This window comes from Adiantum capillus-veneris, chromosome 8 (genome assembly GCF_014529385.1).
Source record: "Adiantum capillus-veneris isolate H3 chromosome 8, ASM1452938v2, whole genome shotgun sequence".
In the NCBI taxonomy this organism is placed as follows: domain Eukaryota; kingdom Viridiplantae; phylum Streptophyta; class Polypodiopsida; order Polypodiales; family Pteridaceae; genus Adiantum; species Adiantum capillus-veneris.
This window is the reverse complement of record NC_140938.1, coordinates 5,129,943-5,154,937: the sequence shown is the minus strand read 5'-3', so window position 1 is coordinate 5,154,937 and position 24,995 is coordinate 5,129,943. Positions and strand designations below refer to the sequence as shown.

The following is a 24,995-nucleotide window of genomic DNA, read 5'->3' as shown; positions in this document are numbered from 1 at the left end:
ACGTTGAGATGATGCACCTTATGGCTGCGTTTTTGGGTCCTTGTAATAGGCTGAAAATCGCTGAACTTGCAGGCTTTTCCCAGGCTGAAAAACGCTGGAGGGACAGGTTATTCAATGCTGAAAAAAACGCTGGAAAGGGCTGGTTGCTAGCGTTAGTAAATTTTCTGCTCTTGGCTGAAATCTGTGATTCAAAATCGCTATGGGCTAGGTCTGCTGCTGATGATTAAAAACGCCAGAGGGTGGATCTTGTAGGCGAGGCACGCCAAGAGAAGTGAGTGGATGGCGATGGTAATCTGTTGGAGGTGCTGAGGGGGGGTACTGCTGAGAAGTTGCTTGTTGAGCGGAAAGCTCTTGCTGCCTCTTCTGCCAGAAAGTGCTAACTTGGGTTTTCTTATATATTAACTTGGCAAAATTGCGCTACCTACTTTTGTTGGAAAGTCACTTAAAAATAATAAGTGAAAATAACCAAAAATAGGAAAATAGGATAAATGCATTGGAAAATTCCCTTGACTGAATTTGATGGATTCTGAAGGGAATATTGATGATCATGCTGTGTGCAACCGTAGGATATGCATATATGCTAAGTGATTTGGCATGCACGGTCTACGAATAGACTCATAAAAGTGCCAGATCACTGCTAATCTAAACTGACTTGACTGACGGGAACCCTGCTATGGTGTAGCTTGTCCACGGACACATAGGGTTGGGATGTGTCACGTGACATCCCCTCCTTTTCGAAGTGAGGTACTGGTACCGAACTGTATGGCGTCGAGGGAGATCGCCAACAGTATCCGGAATCCTGGAAGGGACTCTTCGCCAGCCCACTCTGATGTGTGGGTCGTGCGTTACTTGAACTTCATAAAGGTCTGCAACGCTTGCTTCTTTGGGCTGCACCGAAAGCGACACAAAGTCTTCTGTGGCTCCTTCCTTGCTTCAACTTCGTCTAGTGATCTGCTTCTTTCGTCTTCAAGAATCTCCATGGGTGAAAATTCCTGAAACCATCTCCAACACAAAACCATGAATATACCCATTTCATGTAAAGTGAAGGAAAAAAAATCTTGTCTTCTCTAAAGACTAAGTATGCAATGTAGATGAACATAGAGACGGAGTGACAACCCGTTGACCAAACATATGCAAACAATGAGATCGAATCTTTTCTGTTTGATCGAAATCAATCAACGGTGGCAAATCACAATGGAAATGCCCATGCTTGGTGCTCATACAATCATGTGCTCTGTGTACAACTGTGTCATGCCAAGGAAGAGACATGGAATGTGACTTCCTTACATACAAACTTTTCAGCTTTTCACGAAAAATCCGCATACATTCGTGCTCATCCATGAGAGAAACGTGTTCAACATACAATATGTCATGCCTAGGAAAAAGGATCACATAACGATGTTGACTAAAATACAGGAAACCGTCACGAATGAAACACTCGAACAATGCGTGCGTATCAATCATGCGAACACATAATACTTCCTGTAAGGGCTCTTTGGACTAAGGCTCGAGAGCCAAGATCGCTTCTTCGGGATCTATCGAATCTTCTTGTGGGGGATCTGTGGACCTCGACTCGAAAGCCAAGATTGATTCTTGGTGATTGATCGAATCTACAACGAGGTTAGCTTCGCTAGAAAAAGCATCAACTAACACATCCTTGTGAACGATCACATCTTCTTCATGCAACTCATCATGCTTGTGAGAAATCACATCTTGATCATGCAAATCATCATGCTTGTCATTGTCATCCAAATCATCATGCAAATCATTATCCTTCAAATCATCATGCTTCTCATAATCATGCAAATCCTGTGTGTCATGTTGTGGAGAAAGAGAGACTGAGAGAATCTCCTTATCCCGAATCCTTTCAACCTTGTCCTGCATATTAGCAATGAGAGATGGAGAAGGAGCAATGTCCACTCCATGAAAGACAGTAGGAGAATCACTTTTGGCATTGAGAGTTATTGTGTTAGCCTCAAAATCAATGAGAGCGTTAGTCTCACGAAACCATCAAATGCCCAAAATCATATCACATCCTGAGAGAGGAGAAACAACAAATCTTCTAGTGAAGGTAGTCTGTTGAATTGCAAACAACACATGAAGGCACTCCTCCGTGATGAGAGCGTCCATGTCGAGACGAAAGCGAGAGACCTCGATAGGAGATCTCGGACTAACTTCGAGGTGGGCTCTCTCAACAAGAGAGGAACTGATCACATCATGCATACTACCTGGGTGTAAGGTGCAGCGAAATGAATGTTGTATTTTCTCAAGATTAGTGATCTTTATTGCTCAAGGTTCCTTTTAGTTCTTAGGAAAAGAGAGAGCTTTTCGTCTTGTAGAGTGTTGTGGTCACGAACAAAGTGGGTGGATATTGTGCGTGCAAGTGAATGAGACTGAGAGAAGGAGAGAGAAGAGATACGACACCCGAGAGGTTGTAAAACCCTCCTCCAAAGGCCCCACTCTCGTCGGCGAGAGTGGTCTATTCTTTGATTGCACAAAGGAGTACAATGCGTATGCAATGGACTATGCAACTTGGTCTATGCCGACGACGACGACGGTGACGATGACGACGACGACGACGACGATGTCGGCTGAAATCTGAGATCTTCTAATCGCTGAATTTCTGGACTGTTTCGGTGGCTGAAAATGACTATTTTGGCTGTGTTTTCTTGGCTGAAAAATGAGGTTTCTTAGGGTTGAAAACTGATGGTCTTTACGGGCTGAATCTGCTACACTTTAGGTGAATAATGCCGGTCTTAATTTGCTGTTGAAATCCAAAAACGCCAGGGGCTGAAATTGGTCCTTCTGTCGCCGGGGTTCTGCAAATGCAAAAACGCTAGTCTGATCTGCTGTGTCGTGATGATGCCGGGGCTGATCTGCTGTGCACAAATCGCCAAGGCTGATCTGATGCAAAAACGCTAGGTCTTCTGTGGAGAAAACGCCAGAGTAGTCGCGGGGGTTGGTCTTGCTGAGAAGTTGCCTGTTGAGCAAGGTGCTCCTGCTGCCTCTTCTGCCATTTAGTGCTAACTTGGGTTTGCTTATATATTAACTTAGCAAAATTGCCCTACTTACTTTTGTAGGAGAGTCACTTAAAAATAATAAGTGAAAATCCCAATAAATAGGAAAATAGGCTAAATGCACTGGAAAATTCCCCTAACTGATGCTAATGGATTCTGATGCGAATTCCGATGATCATGCTATGTGCAATCGGAGGATATGCATCTATGCTAAGTGACTGGGCATGCACGGTCTACGAATAGACTCACAAAAGTGCCAGATCACTGCTAATCTAGACTTGACTGAACTGACTGAACCCTGCTGTGGTGTAGCTTGTCCACGGACACATAGGGTTGGGATGTGTAATGTGACATCCCCTCCTTTTCAAAGTGAGGTATTGGTACCGAACTGTATGGCGTCGAGGGAGATCGCCAACAGCATCCAGAATCCTGGAAGGGACTCTTCGCCGGCCCACTCTGCTGTGTGGGTCGAGCGGTACTTGAACTTCATAAAGGTCTGCAACGCTTGCTTCTTTGGGCCACGCCGAAAGCGACTCAAAAGTCTTCTGAATCTCCTTTCTTGCTTCAACTTCTTCTAGAGTCCTGCTGCGTTTGTCTTCAAGAATCTCCATGGCTGAAAATTCCTGAACCCATCTCCAACACAAAACCATGAACATACCCATTCCATGTAAAGTGAAGGAAAAAAATCTTGTCTTCTCTAAAGACTGTGTATGCAATGTAGATGAACATAGAGACGGAGTTACAACCCGTTCATCAAACACATGTAAACAATGCGATCGAAGCTTTTCTGTTTGATCAAAATCAATCAACTGTGGCAATTCACAATGGAAATGCCCATGCTTGGTGCTCATACTATCATGTGCTCTTTCGGAAACTGTGTCATGCCAAGGAAGAAACATGGAATGTGACTTCTTGACATACAAACTTTTCAACTTTTCATGAATAATCCGCATACATTCGTGCTCATCCATGAGAGAAACGTGCTCAACATACAATATGTCATGCCTAGTAAAAGGGATCACATAACGATGCTGACTAAAATACAGGAAACCGTCACGAATGAAACACTTGAACAATGCGTGCGTATCAATCATGCGAACACACAATACTTCCTGTGATGGTTCTTTGGACCAAGGCTCGAGAGCCAAGATCGGTTCGTCCTGAATGATCGAATCGTCCTGTGGGGGTTCTTTGGACCTCGACTCGAAAGCCAAGATCGCTTTTTCGTGATTGATCGAATCTACAACGAGGTTAGCTTCGCTAGAAAAAGCATCAACTAAAACATCATCCTTGTTAACAATCACATCATCTTCATGCAACTCATCATGCTTGTGAGAAATCACATCTTGATCATCATGCAAATCATCATGCTTGTCTTTATCATTCAAATCATCGTGCTTATCATTGGCATCCAAATCATCATGCTTATCATTGGCATCCAATTCATCATGCTTCTCATCATGCAAATCATTGTGCTTATCATTGTCAATCAAAACATCATGCAAGTCATTGTCAATCAAATCATCATCATGCTTCACACAATCATGCAAATCCTGTGTTTCATGCTTGGGAGAAGAAGAGACTGAGAGAGTCTCCTTTTCCCGATCTTGTTGCATCTGTGCCTGTATTCGAGAAAAGAGTCGCAACATCTCTTGCCTTATTGCTTTGTTCTCGCGATCAAACTTGGCTTGCATTTCTTTGTTCTCGCGATCAAATTCTGCTTCTCTTGCTTTGGCTTCCAAGCGTGCTTGCTCGCTCTCATGCGCTATGGCTGCCATTCTTTCTTGGTACTTACGCTCGATGGCTACCATGTCTTCTTCGTAGGCTTTTCTTTCTGCTTCTCTTTCTTGGTCAAACTCCTCCATAGGAATTAGTGCAATCTTTGTCGTAGATGGGGAAGGGTCGGAAAAACCTCCTGGTGGGGAAAATTCTTCTTCGCCTCTCTCATGCTCATCACCTCCAAGCGAAGTATCCATTCCGCTTTGAGTGATGATCATTCTGAAGTCGTGGGTTCTTGTGGTCTGGGTTCTTAAGTTCACGAGGAACTTGGGTTCTTGAGGTCCTTGACTCGTGAGAATCTTGGGTTCTTGAGGTTCTTGAGTCTTGAGGGTCTTGGGTTCTTGGGGTTCTTGAGGTTTTCTTTTGCTTGCAAATCGCGTTGAGAAGGATCTTCTCTTCACCCGAGTTCTACTCTTTTCTGCGGGCGCACCCCTTGGCGGCCTTGCGCTCACACCAAGGTTGCTTTTTCCCACCTCACGTCGATTGGCCGGCCGCTAAGTGCACGGTCCGCTCTCAATGAGTGAAAAGAGACACAAGGGGAGGCTGGACAAGCCCTTCTTTCTTGGGATTCCTGTCACTCTTCAACAAAACACGATTAGGAATCGCCACGCCCAAGTAAACTTGGGTTCGTGCGATTGCAACAAGCAAAAAAATTTCTTGTGGTTCTTGTGGTTCTTTCCTTGAGTAATGCAGAACACTTCCAAAGCTCTGATACCAATGTAAGGTGCAACGGAATGAATGTTGTATTTTCTCAAGATTAGTGATCTTTATTGCTCAAGGTTCCTTTTAGTTTTTAGGAAAAGAGAGAGCTTTCCGTCTTGTAGAGTGTTGTGGTCATGAACAAAGTGGGTGGATATTGTGCGTGCAAGTGAATGAGACTGAGAGAAGGAGAGAGAAGAGATACGACACCCGAGAGGTTGTAAAACCCTCCTCCAAAGGCCCCACTCTCGTCGGTGAGAGTGGTCTATTCTTTGATTGCACAAAGGTGTACAATGCGTATGCAATGGACTATGCAACTTGGTCTATGCCGATGACGATGACGACGACGACGACGACGACGACGACGACGACGACGGCTGAAATCTGAGATCTTCTAGTCGCTGAATTTCTAGACTGTTTCGGTGGCTGAAAATGACTATTTTGGCTGCGTTTTCTTGGCTGAAAAAATGAGGTTTCTTAGGGCTGAAAACTGATGGTCTTTGCGGGCTGAATCTGCTACACTTTAGGTGAATAATGCCGGTCTTAATTTGTTGCTGAAATCCAAAAACGCCAAGGGCTGAAATTGGTCCTTCTGTCGCCGGGGTTCTGCAAATGCAAAAACGCTAGGCTGATCTGCTGTGTCGTGATGACGCCGGGGCTGATCTGCTGCGCACAAATCGCCAAGGCTGATCTGATGCAAAAACGCTAGGTCTTCTGTGGAGAAAACGCCAGAGTAGTCGCGGGGGTTGGTCTTGCTGAGAAGTTGCCTGTTGAGCAAGGTGCTCCTGCTGCCTCTTCTGCCATTTAGTGATAACTTGGGTTTGCTTATATATTAACTTAGCAAAATTGCCCTACCTACTTTTGTAGGAAAGTCACTTAAAAATAATAAGTGAAAATCCCAATAAATAGGAAAATAGGCTAAATGCACTGGAAAATTCCCCTAACTGATGCTAATGGATTCTTATGGGAATTCCGATGATCATGCTGTGTGCAACCGGAGGATATGCATCTATGCTAAGTGATTGGGCATGCACGGTCTACGAATAGACTCACAAAAGTGCCAGATCATTGCTAATCTAGACTTGACTGAACTGATTGAACCTTGCTGTGGTGTAGCTTGTCCACGGACACATAGGGTTGGGATGTGTCACGTGACACTGGGTCAAACAATATGACAAAACGGTGCCCCGACGTACGACCATAACATTTAATGAGAGAATCATCAATGGGAGGGTCCTGAGAAACTTGGGGCACACTCGTGTTATCATTCATTGTATTGACAGATGTAGTGGGTGCTGTGGGTTCTTTAGATTCATTCGATTCAAGCTTAGGACATGTTCTTTTAATGTGACCCTTAATGTGACAATGAAAACAACGACCTTCCTTAGAATACGTGCTTTGTTCTTATGACGTGATGTATCCTCCTACAATTCCTTGTGCTACCTTTTCATCTGGAGTAAGCTAGGTGTGTTAGCCTTACCCTTAGATTCATTGGAAGAATTCTTTGATGAGATACTGTTGGTAGATTGGTTAGAAGAGTTATCATTCTTACCATTCTTACCGTTCTTACTGTTCTGAGGGTTCTGAGAAGTCTGCGAGGTACTTGTGGAAGTCTTGTTCTCCTTAGGCTTTCCCTTGTTGTGTTTCATCTCCTGTGCGAGAGCAATCGCTACCGCCTTGTTGAGATCCGCGGGGTCAAAGACTTCAACATCAAACTTGATGTATTCGTCTAACCCAAAGAGAAAAGCCTCTTTGCGCTCATCATCCGACTTGCGTAATTGAGTGCCTAGCTGCAAAACACGGTTAGAAAAAGACATGACTGGCATACCATGTTGCTTGAGATTACGCCAATCCTCTTTCAATCGTGCGAGGTACTGAGGTGGCATAAACCGCGCCTTGAGCTTGTCTTGGAAATCAGCCCAACTAAAAGAGGGGCGTGAAATCGTCGGCTGCCTCTAGGTGCGCGGCTAGCTGTACCTCTTGCCATGCATGGTACCAATTGATGGCATCACCGGCAAGGTACATAGCTGTCGTCAAAACTTTGCTATTTCCTATTTTCTTAGTTGTTGCAAAATAAGCATTAAATTGATGTAACCAAGTATGAATCACCGTAGCATCCATCTTACCATCATACTTACTGAAAGTCAACTTTTTGGTGACTGGGTTGTTGGAGTCCGCATCGTGGCTTGCACCACTAGAGGAACTCCCACGATCTTTGGGTGGTTCGGTCTTCGAGGCTAGCACTTGGGAAATAAATTCTTGATTGCGAATCTCACTTTGAGATTCTCGCTCGGCGTCCGTTTCTGCTTTGCGTTCATTTCGTTCATCACGCTCGCGTTCGAGAGCAAGTCGATTTTCTTCTTGTTTTGCGGCAAGTTTTGCGTTTCTTTCATCGCGCTCACGTTCCTGAGCAAGGCGCTCACGTTCTTGAGCAAGGCGACTTGCTTCTTGTCTATCCATCATGGCCATCATCTGCTTGACCATTGTCTCCATAGGGTTTGGTGCACTTGGTGGTGTAGATGGCGAAGGGGGAGGGTTGAAGAAATCATCTCCGGGTGGGGACGAGTCTTCGTCGCCTCTCTCATGCTCATCACCTGTATGCGAAGTATCCATTCCGCTTCGGGTGACGACCATGCACTATAATCTTGGGGTCTTAAGCTCGTGAGGAACTTGGGTTCTTGAGGGTCTTGAGGTCCTTGATTCGTGAGAATCTTGGGTTCTTGAGGATCTTGAGGTTCTTGAGTCTTTAGGGTCTTGGGTTCTTGAGGTTTTCTTTCGCTTGCAAATCGCGTTGAAGAAGGATCTTCTCTTCACCCGAGTTCTACTCCTTTTTGCGGGCGCACCCCTTGGCGGCCTTGCGCTCACGCCAAGGTTGCTTTTTCCCACCTCACTTCGATTAGCCGGCCGCTAAGTGCACGGTCCGCTCTCAATGAGTGAAAAGAGACACAAGGGGAGGTTGGACAAGCCCTTCTTTCGTGGGATTCCTGTCACTCTTCAACAAAACACGATTAGGAATCGACACGCCCAAGTAAACTTGGGTTCGTGCGACCGCAACAAGCAAAAAAAATTCTTGTGGTTCATGTGGTTCTTCCCTTGAGTAATGCAGAACACTTTCAAAGCTCTGATACCAATGTAAGGTACAGCGGAATGAATGTTTGCGCTTTGCTCAAGATGAGTGCTCCGAACTGTGCTCAAGGTTCCTTTTGTTCTTATGGAAGGGAGAGCCTTCCGTCTTTAATGAGAAAGTGCTATGATCACGAAGAAAGTGAATAGACATTGCGCGTGCAAGTGTATGAGACTGAGAGATAGAGAGAGAGAAGAGATACGACACCCGAGAGGTTGTAAAACCCTCCTCCGAAGGCCCCACTCTCGTCGGCGAGAGTGGTCTAACTTTGAATGCACAAAGGTGTACAATGCGAATGGAATGGACTGATGCACCTTGGACTATGCTGATGACGACGACGGTGATGACTTTAGGGCTGAAATTGGTCTTCTTCTATTCGCTGTTCAAAAAGGGGAAAGTGTTGAGGTTCTGGATGGTCTTGGGAATGATTCGTACGGCTGAAATTCTCTGTTTTTGTCGAAGGTTATGTGCTGAATAAAAACGTTGAGATGATGCACCTTATGGCTGCGTTTTTGGGTCCTTGTAATAGGCTGAAAATCGCTGAACTTGCAGGTTTTTCCCAGGCTGAAAAACGCTGGAGGGACAGGTTATTCAATGCTGAAAAAAACGCTGGAAAGGGCTGGTTGCTAGCGTTAGTAAATTTGCTGCTCTTGGCTGAAATCTGTGAGTCAAAATCGCTATGGGCTAGGTCTGCTGCTGATGATTAAAAACGCCAGAGGGTGGATCTTGTAGGCGAGGCACGCCAAGAGAAGTGAGTGGATGGCGATGGTAATCTGCTGGAGGTGTTGAGGGGGGGGGTACTGCTGAGAAGTTGCCTGTTGAGCGGAAAGCTCCTGTTGCCTCTTCTGCCAGAAAGTGCTAACTTGGGTTTTCTTATATATTAACTTAGCAAAATTGCCCTACCTACTTTTGTTGGAAAGTCACTTAAAAATAATAAGTGAAAATAACCAAAAATAGGAAAATAGGCTAAATGCATTGGAAAATTCCCCTGACTGAATCTGATGGATTTTGAAGGGAATACTGATGATCATGTTGTGTGCAACCGGAGGATATGCATCTATGCTAAGTGATTTGGCATGCACGGTCTACGAATAGACTCACAAAAGTGCCAGATCACTGCTAATCTAAACTGACTTGATTGACAGGAACCCTGCTGTGGTGTAGCTTGTCCATGGACACATAGGGTTGGGATGTGTCACGTGACATAAACCAACGTAGAGAGTGGACATCAAGCTCACCTCCCAGCCATATACAGGCTCACCCCCGAGCTTGGGAGCTTGCAGCCAATAGGCTAGCCTCTACCACAACGGCTGGTGCCCCATACCACCAAGTTCACACCAAACGGGTGTGCGAGTAGAGATGCCAAGGGTTTTGGTGATCACACAAGATAGCTCACAAATGAGCCAAGGTCCTATTTATAGGATTCCTTATGTAACGGGACGACACTACGTGCCAACGGAAAAGAACAGAGTGAACAGACTTTTAGGCACTTTAAAACAGCTGAACTGAAAGAAGACCACACAAGACATAGTTCCACCTCCACCCCCACCCCGAGAGTGCACTGGCCCCAAACTGTGGCACCCCTAAGGCATAACTATTCTAGTTGTCCCCATCGCACTGATAGACCAACGGAGCCGACGCCCACACCAATGGTCGACAGAACCCCAGCGCCACCTCCATCTAAGAGAGCTAGACCCGCTATTGGACTAGTTCCTGATATCTATGACATACGCCTTGAGAGTACGAATGAATTGTGTCGAGCATATGGCAAAGCCCTTATTTTCTTTGACCCCGGAGCTACATAGAAGTTCATCCATCCAGAATTCTAAAAGCAGATGCACTTTGATTATGATGCAGAGGGTGGAGAAATTGAAGCTGTGCTAGCCACGGGGCAAAGGGCTTCAAAGCCCTTATTTTCTTTGACCCCGGAGCTACAGAGAACTTAATCCATCCAGAATTCTTAGAGCAGATGCACTTTGATTATGATGCAGAGAGTAGAGAAATTGAAGCTGAGCTAGCCACGGGGCAAACTCAGAAAGTGGTACCGCTCATTGGTGCTCTTCCAGTGACTATCCAAGATTATCATGGAAAAGCTGATTTGCACATCATGAAGTTGGGCAATTGCGACGTTCTCTTGGACATGCCTTGGCACGACAAGAATGATGCAACTCTCGAGGTTCAGAACCGAACCATCACCGTGATGCAGAAGGACAAGCCAGTTGTCCTCAAAGTTCGGTTGTCGGAACAAAACCTCGAATGAACTCTCTACTTGTTTTTCTTCAGAGCTAGAAAATATTGTTTGAAAATTTGTTTGAAATGGATGGTATCTGTTTTGAACTTGTCTTGGTGCCGATTTGAAATGTTTGACTTTGGTTTTAATATTGGTTTCAATGATTGGTGATTTTACTCCTGGGTGGAGTAGTGAGAAATGTTGTTTTGGTATTGTTTGAACCTCCGAACGACGCAGAAGGGATGTCTGGGGAGCGTTTGGTTGTATGCTTGAAAAATATTATTGTTGTTACTCCCGGCCTGCCGGCCCGGACCTGGATGGTTATACGGGAGGAGTATTAAGAAGTCTGAGCAATGGTTACTCTCAGCACCTCCAAACGACGCAGGCTGCAGTCTGGGGGGCGTTTGGTTGTAAAAGGCCTCTATCTCCCGGCCCGGACCTTGTTAGGTTGTTCATCGATGACTTTATGATTCTATATCTTGTAACATGCATATGCGATCATTTGTTATGTATTGTGATGTGCCAACCATTGAATATTCCTAATTGGATGAGATTGCCTGGGTATGTAATTTTAGTGCATCAAGACACCCGTGGAAGATCAGTGCGGTCTTGGTGTGATGGCTAATTTTACTAGCCGGAATATCAAGAGTTGTGATTTGGACGAAAGGAGAAGCCAACTCCTTGATCAAAAGAGCCGAAAGGAGAAAAGAGCCGAAAGGAGAAGCCAACTCCTTAACAAAAAGAGCAAACTGATTGTCCCTCGGAATGACCCTGCGAAATTTTTGAGCTAACTTGAGTTGTTTTGCAGATATGCTGTAATCGCGGACGATTACTTTCTTTCAAGAAGGGGGATGTCACAAACTGCAGAGGTGTCAAGCCTTGAAGAATGGAGCCAACTTGCAGATCACGGCCGAGGGGCCTAAACCCTAAGAAGAACAAGCAACAGCAGAAGAAGAAGTCTTACCAACTTATGGGGACCCCATCCGATGGGGCCCAAGTGACATAAAGTCTTTAAAATAAAGCGGGACCCACCCACACACACACACACGTGGATAGTGTTGACGCGGCAAATTTTCGCAAAACGCGTTGACAATGCTGATTTTCGCAAAACGCGCTGACAATGCTGACGTGGTAGTTGTATGGATTCCCACAAAATGTGTTGGCAGATTTTGGGCATTGCTTTTGGGCCAGTTGCTTTTGAGTTTGAAGCTTTTCACATAACTGCTTTTCAAGCCAAGGGCCTTTAGATATGAGGCTAGGGCTCATTCTCTGGTATGCTTCCTAGAGAAGGTGTAGAGTCTGGAGTACCGACTTGTACTTTGATGATGCAATATAAAGAAATACCAAAAGGGGCGCCAAGGTTTGGGGCCAATACTCTCTGGGGTGGAATTCCGCCATTTGTGTCGCGTATCGTCTCTCTCTTTCAGTTCAGTTGTTATTGAAGTGCTAAAAGTCTATTCAGTCTGTTCTTTTCTATTGGCACGTGGTGCTCGTCTTGTGACATCGCATCAAAAGTTGGAAAAGCATATGCGATGGGCAAACATTCTTTCTATGTTCCACTTTTAGATTAAGCATGTGGAAGGCAAGAAGAATGTTGTGAAAACCACAATTTCAGCCATCTCAAATCCTTATCATCATGAACTTGATGACATGAAGGAACAATATGCAACGGATGAAGATTTCGCGAGGGTGTTTGAACAGCTGCAAGAAGGACAACGCCATGAACACTACCTCCTCAGAGACGATTTTATGATGATGCATGGCACACTATGTGTCACTAGGCCATTACGACATAAGGTCATGGTAGAAAGTCACGTCCCACCATATGCAAGGCATCGTGGAATTGATGCGACAGTGAAAGCGGTAGAGACATTCTTCTATTAGCCTACTTTGAGGAGAGATGGGGATGCCTTTGTGCGAGCATGCATGATTTGCCAGAAGGTCAAATTTGTCAGGCAAAAGGCACCAGGGTTGTTACAACCACTGCTGATTCCGGATAAGCCATGGGAAAGCATTGCTATGGATTTTATCTTTGATCTTCCAAGAACGCTGACAGGGAATGATGGTGTATGGACCATTATCTGCAGGTTCAACAAACAGGCCAGAAGATAAAATTTGATCAGATGGCATGGTTGTTCATGTTCAATGTGTTTAAGTACCATGGTATGCCACAATCGATTGTCAGTGATTGTGATCCTCGCATGACGAGTTTGTTTTGGAGAGGATTGTTTGAGAACATGGGCACTACGCTCAAGTTCTCGTCTTCATTTTATTCACAAACTGATGGACAATCAGAAGAGGTTAATTATATTGTCTTGGATGTGCTGAAATGTTATGTGTCAGATAATAAGGGCAAGTGGGAACAGTATTTGCCTATGCTTGAGTATGCGTACAACAATATGGTGCATTCGTCCACAGGCAAGGCACCTTTTGAGATTGTTGAAGGTGGCAAAAAGGTTCCTTCCATTTTGCATACAAAGGACAAGATCTTTGAGGCAGATCAATATGTTGAGAACATGGATGAAATGTATAAGAGAATCAAAGTTGCATTGGAGAAGACTCAGGCAAAGCAGAAAAGGGCTGCTGATCGTCACCGACGTGAACTGTTGTTTTCACTTGGTGATTGGGTTCTATTGAGGTTTGAAAAGGCAAGGTTAAAGAAGGTGAAGGGCAAGGAACGGTTGTTTCCTAATCTCAGTATGCATTACTATGGGCCTTTTCAAGTGCTTGATAAGACTAGTTTCACCCCTAGATGGGAAGGTCTTGTCGCCACGAGTTAGTCGGGCCGATCGGCATTGTAATCCGTATGTCTAGGCTCAGTTCAAAGTCCCGCACAACACTTATAAGTTGATGGTACTAGGAAATTAACTCAAAAAAGGCAAAGTGGACACATGGCGGCTCTAGGTCAGTTTGCTAAGTCCAGCAGCAAGAGGGGGCGCCCAAATTGAGAGGGACTGATTTTTACTCATTGTGAGCTCTACAGTGTGTGTGTGTGAGTAGTTGGTGCAAGTGACGAAGCTTTAATGAAAAGCTTGCCTTCTCCCTTGCACTATATGAGTGCTTACCTTATGTAATCAACCCTAAGATTTAGGGTCACGTATGTTTGTATTTCAAGGGTTGAAATATACTCCAGAGATACTTTCATTTTCATTTGCGTTAGTACACGAAAACACATGGAAAAGACTATGCCTCCTATGAAGAGAAGGAACGGACACCGTTGGAGGAAGAAAAACTTTCGGGTCTGGAATTGTGTTATATTACGTTTGAGTAGTCAAAGATGTTAGAGTTCATATTCCTCTCCGGTGGTAGCCCCGGTATCTCCTAGGGGCAGATTAGGGAGTGAGGGCTGTTTTGTGGCTGTGCTCGGCCAGTGTGAGGCAGGTCTGTCATGTAGGGTCGTGTCTAGCCATGTTTAGCTCGGGTTTTGGCTCGGTTCCATGGCCATCAGGCTCCTGCAGGCTGGGGATATATTTCCCAGCCTTGCCGGTGTTTTTCCCTGCAGCCCACAAAGCTCTGGTGCCATTTTCCTATTTCCTACATTTTCCCAGGTCGTGAGGGCTGCTGGCTGCTGGCTGGCCGACTTGGTCTTTGTCAGGTATATAGGCAAGGGATGGGCACCTTGAGAGTGCAGTTGTGTGCAATCACTTGGGAGCACAGTGTGCCCCTTGGGGGGCAGCCCTAGCGTTTTCCACATCAGCCCAGCGTTTTTCCTCATGGCCAGCAGGGGATCTGGCTAGCGTTTTCCACAGTACGCCTAGCGTTTTTCCTTCTAAGTGCAGATGCGTGGAGGCGCTATGATTTGTCAGATGCAGAGCACCTCCATCATGGTGCAGGCATATGAGAAGAGCAAATCCATGATTGTCATGGGGCAGCCACACCATAGGGCAGCCCCGATCCCTTCAGATCAGGCTTCCTGCCAAGAGGAGATCCCTCCAAAGCCTCAGTTCCACAGGAGGCTAACATTTCATTTCATTTCATTTCTCTCTCCAGGAACCTCGGACAAAGTTATGGGTCTATGATACTTTAGTAGCCTCAGTTATGTTGTATGGGGTGCAGATATGGGGACCTTCTGTAGGCCAAGATGGTTGGAGACGTATGGAGAGGCCCTTGGTATCTATGATCTCTCGTCTGATCAAAGCCAAGGCCTCCGTACCCCACGCTATCATTCGAGCAGAGCTAGCTGCCCCTCCTATGGAGATCGAGGCGATTACCAGATCAGTCTCCTTTGTGCATAGCTTGTGGGATACTACTAGAGACAGATATGCTAGATTGGCCCTTGAGTCTCCCTCTTTACCTCAGTGATCTCTCTTCTCCACAGGTGTGCCTTGTTCATGTGTTTGGCATTGCAGGTGTTTTAGATCGGAGTTGAGGTACCCACCGGATCACGAGCCAGTTCTTGTCTTCATTCTCTATGCTCTTTTTTCTCCCCCGATTTCTCTCTCTACGTACGGGATAGGGGGGGAGGGGGGGTTTGAGCGCGAGGGGGGAGCTGAGCTGAACGCGAGGGTGTAGGGCAGCAGGGGAGGGCACGAGGGAGCAGCAGGGGAGAGCGCGAGGTGGGGGGGGGGGGGGGGGGGGGGGGGGGTTGCAGCAGGGCTAGGTTACTTGAGAGAAATCTCTCATCGGTCGCTGTCGGATCTCATCGACCTCCTCCATGGTCAGTACTCTGGTTGGGCGTCTTGCATGTTGAGCTAGAGTGATCTGTATCTTGTGTTGCAGCCTTCGTCGGTAGTGGGAGACCCCTCGAGGTTGTGGACGTCTGGATCTGCCAAGCTCCGTGGCTCGAACAAGTAGTGTACCTCTAGTATGAGTACGCTCTGAGATCTGCTGTAATGATTGCTCCGTTGGCTCTCCTCTGGCTGGTGTAAAGAAATATGTGGTTCTTCTCTGGGACTGTCTTTCCTCTGATGTTCTCAGCAAGCTCTCCCCGAGTTTGCGCAACTCTAGCAGGAACAATCCGAGACACCTCTGATCCTTGTAACTCATGACTCTAGAAAAAGGTCCGAACCCTTCTCTGAACAGGCAGTGGAAGCGGCCGCTTAGTGCAGCTCTGTCTCTGGCTCTAAGTTGCATAGGTGACATATCCTAGTTCTTGCCGGCACCCCTCGAAATCGGCCAGTCAGAGAGAGTGTAACAGACTTGGACACTCCAAGTCAAGAATCAATCACGACAGCACCAAATAACCACTTCAAAACAATTTACAGATCACAATAGATTTTGCATTGGCCCGGCGGAGTTCTGTGCCTAGAGATATTGGCCCCAAAGATTGGCGCCCCTTTCGGTATTTCTTTATGTAGTAATCAATGTCAAAGTACAAGAGAGCGGTTAGGGTTTCACTCTCAGACTCTGCGTCTAGATGCCCTGCAGAGTGAGCCCTCACCGCTTATTTAAAGTTTACAAGGGATGCCCAAAAGCAGAGCCCCAAAAGCTTCCAAATCAAAAGTAGACTCTCTCTCTCTCAAGCTCTCTCTTGAGCACCTTTTAAAATAAAGCAAGAATCTCTCTCTCTCTCTCTCTCTCTCTCTCTCTCTCTCTCTCTCTCTCTCTCTCTCTCTCACACACACACACACAACTTGCGTGGAGAAAAGCAACAGCATTGCGTCGCTCAAAAGCTGCAAATCAGCGTCCGGAAAATCTGCCACAATTCCCGGAAGTCCGTACTGCTGCCACGTGGCATTTCTGCTACCTAATTTAGGGTTTCAGCCAGCAGTTAGGGTTAGGGTTTCCAGAAATTAGGGTTTCTGCAGGTTAGGGTTTCTGGCATAAATTAGGGTTTGCAGGTTTTAGGGTTTTTGGTAGAGATTAGGGTTTCTGCTCTCTGTAGCCACATCATCACTTTGTGACATACCCCCCTCTTGAAAGCATTGTAATCGCCCTCGATTACGCGTGCAAAACAGACAGAGGCCATAAACCGTCTTAGCAGACATTGACTGTTAGTACCTACGTATTAGGAACACAGATCTAGCACATGTACCAATTGACAGTCACATCACACGACATCACATGACATTGAACATTCATTCGGATCTTAGAGCATGATTTATCGGCAATGTAGCTAGCAATCGCATCTAGATCCAATCGGGACCTCATCGATGTCCGATTGACTAACCCCTATTGCAACCATGTCTATTTGAGATCAATTAGACCAAAATGCTGCAGTCATTTCGTCTATCAGTTCCTGCACTTAAAACAAGTCACGAACAAATCAATATCATAATCAGGAATTCCATTTCATAAAGTCATTAAGCACAATACTGTCAGCTTTCAGTATCCCTGAAGCTCAAAGAGACATCAGTGACTCTAGTATCTAAATCAAGGCATCTGTTGACAAAGGAGTGGAGTGACTCCCCTCTTGTGCATCCCACTGCACCAGATCTCCGGCCAAGCTGAATTCTGGGTTCCATTTGGAGTAGACTATGCTAAACCAAAAGCATCGAGGTAAAGTTTCACAATCTGAGGAGTATCTGCTAGGTCCTCCTCCTCCATCCACTTCGCATCCAATGCAGGATAGTTCTTGAACTTAACCAAGAGTCGTCTTTGGACTTTACCTTTATTCTTCGTATCCTTATGTGCCAAAATCTGTTCAGGAACAAGGATCTCCTCGTTTTCTTCCACTTCGGGTTGCTCATCAGGCTCCCCATCATCAGGCACATCACCTTTAAAAGGTTTCAAGAGACTCACGAGTCACATAAAATGCATTGTGAATCCTCCAAGTATCAGGCAGTTTCAATCGGAAGGAGACATCATTTATCTTTTCAGTGATTTAGAAAGGTCCGTAGTATCGCATACTAAGCTTTGGAAAAAGCCTCTCCTTTCCATTTTTCTTTCTCAGGCGTGCCTTCTCAAAACGTAAGAGCACCCAATCATCCTCCTTCAATTTCAAGTCGCGACGATGGCGATCCGCTGCCTTTTTCTGTCGTTCTTGAGACTTCTGCAAAGTCTCGCGAACCTTGGCAGAAGCCGTATCTAAGTCTCCCATATATTCATCCCGCTTTAAAAGTCTTATCTTTCGTGCTTAGGAAGGGTGAAACCTTCGCAGCACCTTCAACAATCTCAAATGGCGTCTTCCCCATCGAAGAGTGTATCGTGTTATTGTAGGCAAATTCCACCAAAGGTAGATACTTTTCCCATTGAGTTTTCTAATCTGAGATATAAGACTTCAATAAGTCTAGAACCACTGAATTTGCAATCTCAGATTGCTCATCAGTCTGCGGGTGGAACGATGACGAGAACTGCAACCGCGTGGCAATGTTCTCCCAAATTGCCTTCCAAAACAAACTCGTAAATCTGGGGTCTCTGTCGGAGACAATCGTCTCATGCATGCCATGTAATCTGAAGATCTGGGCCACAAACAATCTCGCTAAGTGATCCGGCTTGACTGTTTTCTTCACTGGAATGAAATGAACCTGTTTGCTAAATCTGTCAATAACAGTCCAGATACCATCGTGACCTCTCTGTGTTCTCGGGAGATCAAAAATGAAATTTATTGCAATACTTTCCCAGGGGCGGGTGGGTATGGGTAAAGGCTGTAACAATCCCTGTGCCTTATGCCTATCAAACTTGACCTTCTGGCATACTAAGCAACTGCGCACAAACTCTTTCACATCCTTTTTGAGTCTCGGCCAAAAGAAGTATCTCTCTACCCCTTTCATGGTGGTAGCAATGCCGCGGTGACCCGTAAAAGGTGGACAGTGGCATTCAGTCATAACCTTTTCCCTCAACGGCTGTGTAACGCACAACATGGTTTTTCTCATCAAGTAGCCTTCCCGAATGGAGTATCCTGCTATTGTCTCCCCATCCCGTATCCGTGTAAAAACGTCTCCAAAATCTGTATCTGTGGCATACTGATCGACCATATCCTCGAAGCTCTTATGATGTATCGCGGAAATAGCTAGAATTTCTTCAAAACCAACAACACTGGAGAGCAATACGGTGAAGTCCTAGGCTGGACAAGACCCTTTTCCAAGAGGTCTTTCACTTGGTTCATAATCTCTTCATTCTATGCTCGGCTCTGTAAGGTGCCTCAGAATGAATGTTTGAACTTTGCTCAAGATGAGTGCTCCAAACTGTGTTCAAGGTTCCTTTTGTTCTTATGGAAGGGAGAGCCTTCCGTTCTTAATGAGCGAGTGCAATGATCACAAACAAGTGAATGGACATTGTGCGTGAAAGTGTATGAGATTGAGAGATAGAGAAGAGAATACGACACCAGAGATGTTGTAAAACCCTCCTCCGAAGGCCCCACTCTCGATGGCGAGAGCGGTCTACTTATGATTGCACAAATCTCTACAATGCTTGGACTTGCCGATGATGTCGACGACGATGAGGACGACAACAAGACGGGCTGAAATCTGAAAATGCTAAGGGCTGACTCTATGTCGATGATGATGTCGATGGCGACGGTACGACGACGACACATTGAAAACGCAGATGCTGAAATCTGCGTTTTTCGGGTTGAAATTGTAAACCTTGCGGAAATTGACCGTGCGGCGAGGAACTGCTGCGGGAAGGTGAGATCTGCAAGGTTCGGGACTTGATTTGCGGTGTCTAAAGGCTGAAAACTGAAAACGCTGGTGGTTCTTGATGATCCGTTGCGGTAAATCTGCAAAACACTGGGGCTCATCTGCAAATAAAAAACGCTAGGGCTGAAAACAGCTCTGCTGTCGCCGGATGGCCTACAACTGCAAAATGTTAGGTCTCTTGTTGAGGCTTCTGTCGCTAGGGATTTGCAAAAGCAAAAACACTGGCTGATCTGGTCTTAAAACGCTAGGTGGTTGCTGTGGAGCAAAACTGCTAGGCCTCTTGGGGGTTCTGCTGAGAAGTAGCCTGTTGAGCGTGTGCTCCTGCTGCCTCTTCTGCCAATTAGTGCTAGCCTAGATTTGCTTATATACAAACTTACTCAATTTGCCCTACCTACTTCCCAACAAAAGTCACTTAAAAATAATAAGTGAAAAATGTCAAAAATAGGGAAAATAGGCTAAATGCACTTGAAAATTCCCCTGAAGGATTCTGATGGATTCTGTTGGGAATGCTTATGATCATGCTGTGTGCAATCAGAGGATATGCATCTACACTAAGTGCCTGGGCATGCACGGTCTGCGAACAGACTCACAAAAGTGCCATATCACCTCTAAATCTAGACTGATTGAACCCTGATCATTCTGTAGCTTGTCCATGGATACATAGGGTTGGATGTGTCACGTGACATCCCCTCCTTTTCAAAGTGAGGTACTCGTACCGAACTGTATGGCGTCGAGGGAGATCGCCAATAGCATCCCGGAATCTTGGAAGGGACACTTCCCCGGCCCACTCTGATGTGTGGGTCGTGTGGTACTTGAACCTCATAAAGGTCTGCAACGCTTGCTTCTTTGGGCCGCGCCGAAAGCGACACAAAATCTTTTGTGGCTCCTTCAATGCTTCAACTTCATCGAGAGTCATGCTTCTTTCTTCTTCAAGAATCTCCATTGCTGAAAATTCCTGAAATCATTTCCAACACAAAACCATGAACATACCTATTCCATGTAGAGTGATTGAAAAAAATCCTATCGTCCTAATAGACTGTGCATGCAATGTAGATGAACAAAGAGACGGATTGCCGAACCGTTCACCACACACACGCAAACAATGAGATCGAATCTTGTTGTGCGAATCTAAATCAATCAGCTGTGGCAATTCACAACGGAAATGCCCATGCTTGGTGCTCATACTTTCATGTGCTCTTTCTATGAATGTGTCATGCCAAGGAAGAAACCTGGAATGTGACTTCCTTGAATGCATACTTTTCAGCTTTTCATGAATAATCCGCATACATCTGTGCTCATTCATGAGTGAAACGTGCTCAAAGTACAAAATGTCATGCCTAGGAAAAGGGATCACATAAAGATGCTGACGAAAATACAGGAAACGCTCACGAATCAAACACTCATACAATGCGTGCTGACTAATCATGCGAACACATAATACTTCCTGTGAGAGTTCTTTGGACCTAGGCTTGAGAGCCAAGATCGGTTCTTCCTGAGGGGGTTCTTTGGACCTAGGCTCGAGAGCCAAGATCGGTTCTTCGTGATTGATCGAATCTGCAATGAGGTTAGCTTCACTAGAGAAAGTATCAACTAACACATCATCCTTGTGAACAATCACATCCTCTTCATGCAAATCATTATGCTTGTGAGAAATCACATCTTGATCATGCAAATCATCATGCTTGTCAGTGTCATCCAAATCATCATGCAAATCATTGGCATTCAAATCATCATGCTCATCATTATCATTCAATTCATCATGCTTTTTATAATCATGCAAATCCTGTGTGTCATGCTTGGGAGAAGAAGAGACTGAGAGAGTCTCTTTTTCCCGAATCTCTTGCATCTGTGCCTGCACTTGAGAAAAGAGTCGCAAGAACTCTTTCATGTGTTGGTTGCTCTTTTCTTTTATGGCTTTGTTCTCGCGATCAAATTTTGCTGGTCTTGCTTTGTTCTCGCGATCAAATTTGGTTTGACTTTCTTTGTTCGCGCGATCCAATTTGGCTTGTCTTTCTTTGTCTTCCAAGTCGTACTTACGCTCTATGGCTGCCATACTTTCTTCGTATTCACGATCTATGTCTGCCATTTCTTCTTCGTAGGCCTTTCTGTCTGCTTCTCTTTTTGCTTTTCGTGCTTCGCGTTCAAACTTGTTGTCCATAAACAACTGCGTCAACTCCTCCATAGGAGTTAGTGCAATCCTTGGCGTAGATGGGGAAGGGGGTCTTTATTGCATCTTCCGCTGCCACCTTTGACAAATGATTGAGGAGGAATCGGTGGAGCAGATGGAACAAGAGCTGTGATAAAATTCTGGGTTGAGAAGAATTTACTTGTAGCAGTGAAGTGCAACCCAAAATATCATAAAGCTTTGAGAACCCTCGCCTTCAACATAAGGTCCAGAGTGTTTAGAGGTAATAGCCCCAAAAGAAACCCAAAAGAAACTCAAAAATCATCTGCTATAAAAACAGTGCTTAAGTGCACTTGAACATCATATGTTATCAACAACCGAGGCCCGAGACCCATAAAGCAACTCCAACCACAAAGTCAGCCACATTAGCATCTGTCCTGTACGCTGCCTGCCACATCAGCACCTGTACACCTCCTCCACTGTGATTTTGCGGCGCAAATCATGAGTGACTTGCGACCAGATTTGGGCAGGAAATTGTGTGCGTGTGTGCTTTCGGTTGCCTGGATTGAATATATTGCTCTGCAACAGATGGCTTAAAATTTAGCCATGAATCCATAGGGTGCCTTATTGATATCAAGGCAGTGTTCGGGAAAGTCTCTTCTCCTAGACGGCTGGGTTTCCTCCTTGCCAAGATGCAAACCGGAAACACTATTGGAATCTCCCAAATTTGCTAGATTTTTGAACTATTTTCTTGTATATTTTACTGCCTTTTCCTTGGTTTGCAACTGGCTAATCTCGATTTTCAACTGGCTCAAGGCTAAGCTGAGGTAAACCTTTTCCGAACACCGTCTCAAGGTCTTGAGGTAGTAGAATACCAAGAGGTGGCTCCTAGATACTACAATAGAAACTTGGATATTTTATTCTGCAAGGGAAGGTCATGCACAATTCATAATTAGATTTACCTTTTACAAAGGTCACCTGAATATATTTATCAGGGCGCTGGCTGAAATCTAGTACCTTTATTTTATGGAGTGAATCGTTTTTAGCTATGTGCTCTTTATGTATGCTCTATGATGGGACGTTGGAAAATTGTTCTCAGTAAGGGTCTCATCGACCTTTTGCTGGCATCTGTATTGTAAACTAAATGTATTTAACTTTTTTCCATAGGCTGAGTTCAGCCCCTACAGCTTTTTTTTTGGGTCTTCTTTCTCTTTCTTAGATGTATGATGTACTACACCCACACATTATTACAGAATGGAGCTGACTAGGATTGTATTGATTATGGTATACTTACCATCATAGATATACGCATTCGGGGAGTGGTAACCGGTAACTTAAAACACTACTCCAGCTTGAGGAGACTGACTTTGTTGCTGCATGTTTGTGTGCAGGTGCTAAAGCATTTTTGCGAAGCATTTCTTTGGAGGCTGTGGGACTGGGAGTGCAGCTGACAGCCGGAGCACATGAGATGCTACTCCAGACAGAATTAGCGCTGGGGTCTTTCGGTTTTACAAGTTCGCTTGAACAGGGGGAAGTGCGGACTAAGGCTGGGCAACCAGGGGACATGCGTGAGGGTCTGCTGCAGGTATTCATCACTTCTGTTATCTAGTTTTTGTGGTGGTGTCGCAAGTTTGCGAGACATTAACAAGATGATGTGACAGGCATATGAAAGCCTCAGTCAAGGCTTGGAGAGAACAGCGTCTTCATTAATAGGCCAACCCTTAAAGGCTTATCACAAAGAAGGTCCAAGCATGGCTGTGGCAAGTGCCCTGCGAGCAGCTCCTTCGGCTGCAGTAGCACCAGCTGTGGCTGCCGCTGGTGCCTTGCACTGTGCCCTTCTGGGGCTGCGCAGTAGGTCTGTATTTGAAAAGTCTTTATGCCATAGCATGTGAAGCATGCAAGGTCTCCTTCTTTAAAGAACCCATGTTCTTGTGCGTGTGCAGCCTTGATCCCGAGCGGCGACGAGAGTCTGAAGAGAAGCATTCAGAGCCACCACACTAGTGAGAACCACACCGTTTCTAACATTTTGAAGGATTTCTGGATAGTTTAATGTGGGACATAATGGAATGCCAATGCAAAGGTGGAGGTGATGAATCCAGGCATATAAAAGTCATGGGTGAGGGGCTCGTTGCCAACGTCGGCGGCTGTTGAAAGTGTACACTTAGTCCTTACCTTGTAGTGTACCATATCCCATTTTGTAACTAGTGTAACATATCTCCTACTTGTATAGTAGACATATGGTGGAGTAGTGGTTTGTAGGATAGCCTTCACATTCAGCCATTGAAACTCATGTCGCTTCATTCTTATACCTTGATACTGATATTGACAGAAATGGTGTCGGAGAACACACAAACCGTATAATTTATCTGGGCCATAACCCATAACTCTTCAAGAATGAGGGCCATAACCCACATCCCCTCGTACATATCATGTAAACACAGGTTGAAACTGATTGTAACACTGCAAAACACTTTTTAGTGCATAAGGTTGATTTTGTTAATAGTACAATCCACAATTGAGTTTTCTCAATAAATGTCTCAAAGACAATCAAGTGCTATGTCAAAATGGAATCTTGAACTGAGATACTCTTTCTTTTGCATGGCTGGTTTTCTTAAGGGAAGTCTTTTGTGTGCGTGTGGTAAGGTTACAAATTAGTGTTTTAAGTTGGTGACTTTGTCTAGGCCCCTTTCGAAGCCATCGTCGTCTTGAAGGCATTCATATGAGTACAACAATATTTTCTTAACAAGTCAGAAAAGCACAAATCAACATAATAAAGCTCAAAGAGAGACATGGTGAACAAAGCTTAAATGAGGCAATATTCTTTGAGGTAAGTGCGGTTGTCCCAATCATCTCTCACAAATCCACATACTCTGGCGGAGATGAGTGATGGCCATTGTGACGGGTTTTAGGGTTAGGGTTTTGTTAAGATCAAAGACAATTGATCATTGCATGTGTATGGTTGGTCACGGTTGGTCTCTCCCTAGTCTCTCTCTAGAAGTGGAGTCCATGGCAAACTGTCTCTTCAGATTCTCCTCTGTTTAGATTGCTAATTTTTTTTTCTCCTAAAGTCGATCTTCTCTCTAGATACTCTAGTGGCAAGTTTTCTCTCTCTAGACAATGCAATTTTCTCTTTCTCACATCTTGTCATAATTTCTCCCTCTTGAATAGAGAACGCTTTTACTTTCAGTTTCTCCAAACAAGGTGAGGATCACGTAGACATGTTGAAGACATATAAGCCTCCCCAAAAGTATAACTTACACTTCTTTCTTTTAAAATTTAAAAAGTTTAGATTTAATCAAAATTTTCATGCTTAAAAAATTGATTTTCTTAGTTAAAGAAGCATGAAAAGAAAGCGTGTGTTTTACTAAGGCCAAATTAAAAAAGTGATTGGAACCTTGGGGGGTAGCTCGTAAAGTCAAGACCGGACAACCTTCCAAAAATCAAATGCTTTTTTCCAGTCTTCAGTTCCTTGAAACACCACTTGAGGGACATGTCCAATGCT

At 45.0% G+C, this 24,995-nt stretch overlaps 1 protein-coding gene across 1 annotated transcript in view; it reads left to right on the top strand.

Annotated features, from left to right (window-relative positions):
• LOC147451613 (autophagy-related protein 2-like) overlaps window positions 1-24,035 on the top strand; it is a 37,145-nt gene extending 13,110 nt beyond the window's left edge. The window contains exons 12-14 of the mRNA XM_086517510.1: window positions 22,885-23,078; window positions 23,155-23,348; window positions 23,437-24,035. Of these exons, the coding sequence (XP_086373636.1) occupies window positions 22,885-23,078; window positions 23,155-23,348; window positions 23,437-23,494 (446 nt within the window). The 3' untranslated portion in view covers window positions 23,495-24,035. The remainder of the gene's footprint in view (window positions 1-22,884; window positions 23,079-23,154; window positions 23,349-23,436) is intronic.
• Window positions 24,036-24,995: the final 960 nt, after the last annotated feature.